Source organism: Nematolebias whitei, chromosome 17, assembly GCF_014905685.2.
Source record: "Nematolebias whitei isolate Nwh7 chromosome 17, NemWhi1, whole genome shotgun sequence".
In the NCBI taxonomy this organism is placed as follows: domain Eukaryota; kingdom Metazoa; phylum Chordata; class Actinopteri; order Cyprinodontiformes; family Rivulidae; genus Nematolebias; species Nematolebias whitei.
In genome coordinates this window covers 16,612,799-16,616,279 of record NC_056514.1, presented here as the reverse complement: position 1 = coordinate 16,616,279, position 3,481 = coordinate 16,612,799, and the positions used below count along the sequence as shown (strand labels likewise).

The window sequence follows — 3,481 nt, the reverse complement described above, 5'->3', positions numbered from 1 at the left end:
TATATATATATATATATATATATATGTGTGTGTTTATGTTTATGTATATATATGTTTCTGAAGTTAACAATGGAAATAAACAGTTTTGAGTAGTTTAGATGTTTTTTTTTTAATTGAACAGAACATTGTGATAAAGTTGTGACTTGACATAAAAGTGCCTGTAAAACTGCCCACATGGTCACATAAACACTGAACTGCTTGCCTACTATCAGCTCCTAACCTCTGGATTTGATCCAGCTGTGGGAGTTGTGATGATGTTATTTTCCATGCATGTATGCATTAACATGTGTCTGGTGGTGATGACCCAAACGTAGATGACCACTTTAATTCTGTATACACTACATTTTCTCAACCTTGCTGAAAAGCCAGATATGCCAGGTTTAGAATAATTCCTGAAAATTTAAGGAGACAGACACAAAGGAGGAAGTAGATATTTATGTTCTAAATACATGATGTTTCAATATAAATGTACAAATGATAAAAATGCATATGTTTCATGTAAAGCAACACTATTTTCTAAAAGTACATATCTTGGATAAACCTTTCAGCTTGGCAGAAATATTTACAGTCTGGACAGATGTTGTAAAGTGTGCAATCAACCAAGGTGGCAGAAAAGTCCATCTCTGCAGATGCTTGATCAGTCACTTAAATTTGACACAATAAAGAAAATGTATGGCTTACACAGTCAAACTGAAAGCAATTTACATGATTAATAACTAAGAATAACATAACTGCAAGAAAATATCTACAAACTTATTCTTGTGGAAAATGTTCATTAAATACATTCCAGGTGGAGTGGACAAAAAACACAATAATTGATTCATAATGTTAAAAAAGCATCAGAGTAATTGTTTTTAAGAATTTCAAATGATCATACATAAGATATGAAGTAAAAAGGAAAGTTAGGACCTGTTCTTCAAGCTAGAACCGTGACATCCCCGATACTTGTTTCATTTAGGTCATACCGCTCAGTATTGCAATGCATGCTGGTAGATGCCTTTGCTACTGGGCAGAGCAGGGTGCAGAAATACTTCCTGAAAGTGTCAGAGAGGCAGGCATACAGGATGGGGTTAGCACAGCTCCACGAATACGACAACAAGACTAGGAATTCAAAAGCCCTGGCAAAGACGGGCGAAACTAGACTACTTTGATGCAGGGAACAAAAGTTCATGGTGTAAAACGGCAGCCAGCACATGGCAAAAACAGCCACTACTGCTACAACCATTTTGGTGACTTGTTGCTCCACCCGATGACCCTCGTGGTTTGGCATAGGAGATTGGAGCTGCTGGGACCGCAAGGTGACTAACATCGCAGTGTAAGAGACAGTCATGATGACAAATGGTAAAGCGAAGCCCATGACGAAGGTGTACGAGAGCACTCCAAGGTACCAGGCATAGGAAACAAAGACAGGGCTGCACATGCCATGGTTCACTGAGAAATGAAGCGCCATAGGGAGAATAGAGAGGAGCGAAAAGAGCCACAAGAAGACCGAAACAATCTTGGCACAGCGTGGCGTTCTCCAGCGGGTGAATCGAAGCGGCTCTGCCAGCACCATGTAGCGATCAATGCTCATCACTGTCAGGCAGAAGACACTGGTGAACTGGTTGATGCCATCCAGGACCATGACCACTTTGCACACAGCATCTCCAAACACCCACTGGCTCTGAATGTTCTGGCTTGCGATAAAGGGGAGGCCGATCATGAAGAGTCCATCAGCCAGAGCCAGATTGAAAATGTAGACTGTTGTGGAAGATGACATTTTATCCAGTTTCAAAATAGCTACGATGACAAGAGAATTCCCTGCCACTCCCATGATGCAGACCACCAAATAGAGAATAGCCATAGTGATCCCAAAACTGTCAATACTGTTTTCAAAATAAAAGTGCTCCTCCACATCTGTTTCATTGTAGTCCATATCAAGAAAAAATGCTCCTTCCATTCTACCACAGATCCACTTGTAGAGAGATACTATCAGTGATCAGCAGCTCAGAATATTTGAAAAATCTCAAAAGTCCTCGCAAAAAGTTGTCCCTATTTGGAGAAAAAAAATTGTTAGCCAGTTGTTGCCAGCTCAAAACCCCCAAAATAAAATAAAAGTTTGGGTCTTCAGAAAGCCCTAAACTTCTCGCATTGAGTTAGACGTAATTACTTTTTATCTTCCAAGATATAAAGAAAGTTTCTACCTCACAGTCTTCAGTGTTTTTGTCACAAGCTGACTGAGACACTATAAGAAGAGTGGAGAAGAGCAGAACAGCCACTCGGACGCTGACCACTCTGTTGCCTTTGTTGTCCTTTTATATCTACCCCCCCACCCCACCCCCAGTATGTGAGGAGTGTGTTGGTCGCTGTACATGTGGGACAACCTCCCCTGTACCTCCCTCCTCTTGTTCATCGGTGTCTGGAGATTGTGATGAACTCCAGTTAGCTCACACCCTTCATAGTTTCCTGTACTTGTGTTTCCAAGGTAAACCTGAGTAAGCGTCGTCTTCTAAAGCACTTTTTGTTTTTATACCTTTTTTTCTCTCCTATCTGTCTTCTCTGTCCTCCATTTCTGTTTACTCCAACCCTCCATTTCTATTATTCATTCTGCCACCCTCCAACACTGGGTCCTCCTTCTTTCTTGTCTCCCGTGCACTTTCACAGTTCAGTAGGGGGTCATCCAACTAAACCTAAACAGATAATAACAGTTTGTCAATGCACTGACCACCCACGTTTGTGGTCCAAATTGTATAAATCTGCTGACAGAAAACCCAAGTCTACTTTCTGTTTTCTCAAGATTTTTCTTACACTTCTTACACTCTGTCTTATTAAGAGGCGCAGTGTCAAAGGTTTGGATGAAAAATGGGAAACAAAGGATAGAGAAGAAAAGAAAACACTTAAGAGGAGGAGAATGAGTGAGAAGGGCAGTGGATGAGCGATGACCTTAATCCTGTTGCTGCTTTGACATGCATAGCTGGAATACCTCATCGTCACCATAGTCTTCCATCAATCCTCAATTTAAACTGACCAAACTTGTATTTTATCACCTAAACTTTATTTTTATGGTAGTATATAATGTTAGCACACCACTCATTACTGAAAATTGCACATTAGTCATAAGATATACTCAAATATTTATTTAAAAGAATATTCTCTGTTTTTTTTTTTTTTTAGCTGGTTCCAACTAACTGGAGAAAACAAGACGTTGCAGTCTAAACTCCTGATAAGGTTATGGCTTAACTCACCCTCCAGGGACTGACGTCTCAACTTCCTACTTCAATCCCTTCTATAAAAATACCACTTATAATACTTTGTCTCGTGGTGATAAATTTGGAAATGTTTCACAGCTTTATATTGCACAGAAAGTCTTTTGCTGTGATGTTGCAACAGACCTGCTGGCATCCATGTCCAAGTGTCGTCGAGCTGTCAACAGAGAAAGGATAAGCCACGTGGAAATCAAATGCCAATTCTGACACGTATAAAATCAAGGTCAGAGAAGTGT

The 3,481-nt window shown here is 40.2% G+C and overlaps 1 protein-coding gene across 1 annotated transcript in view; it reads right to left on the bottom strand.

Moving 5' to 3' along the window:
- LOC119424139 (somatostatin receptor type 2) overlaps nt 1–1,843 on the bottom strand; it is a 97,629-nt gene extending 95,786 nt beyond the window's left edge. Inside the window, exon 1 of the mRNA XM_037691606.1 lies at nt 1,622–1,843. Coding sequence (XP_037547534.1) covers nt 1,622–1,843 — 222 coding nt within the window. The remainder of the gene's footprint in view (nt 1–1,621) is intronic.
- Between the last annotated feature and the right edge of the window lie 1,638 nt (nt 1,844–3,481).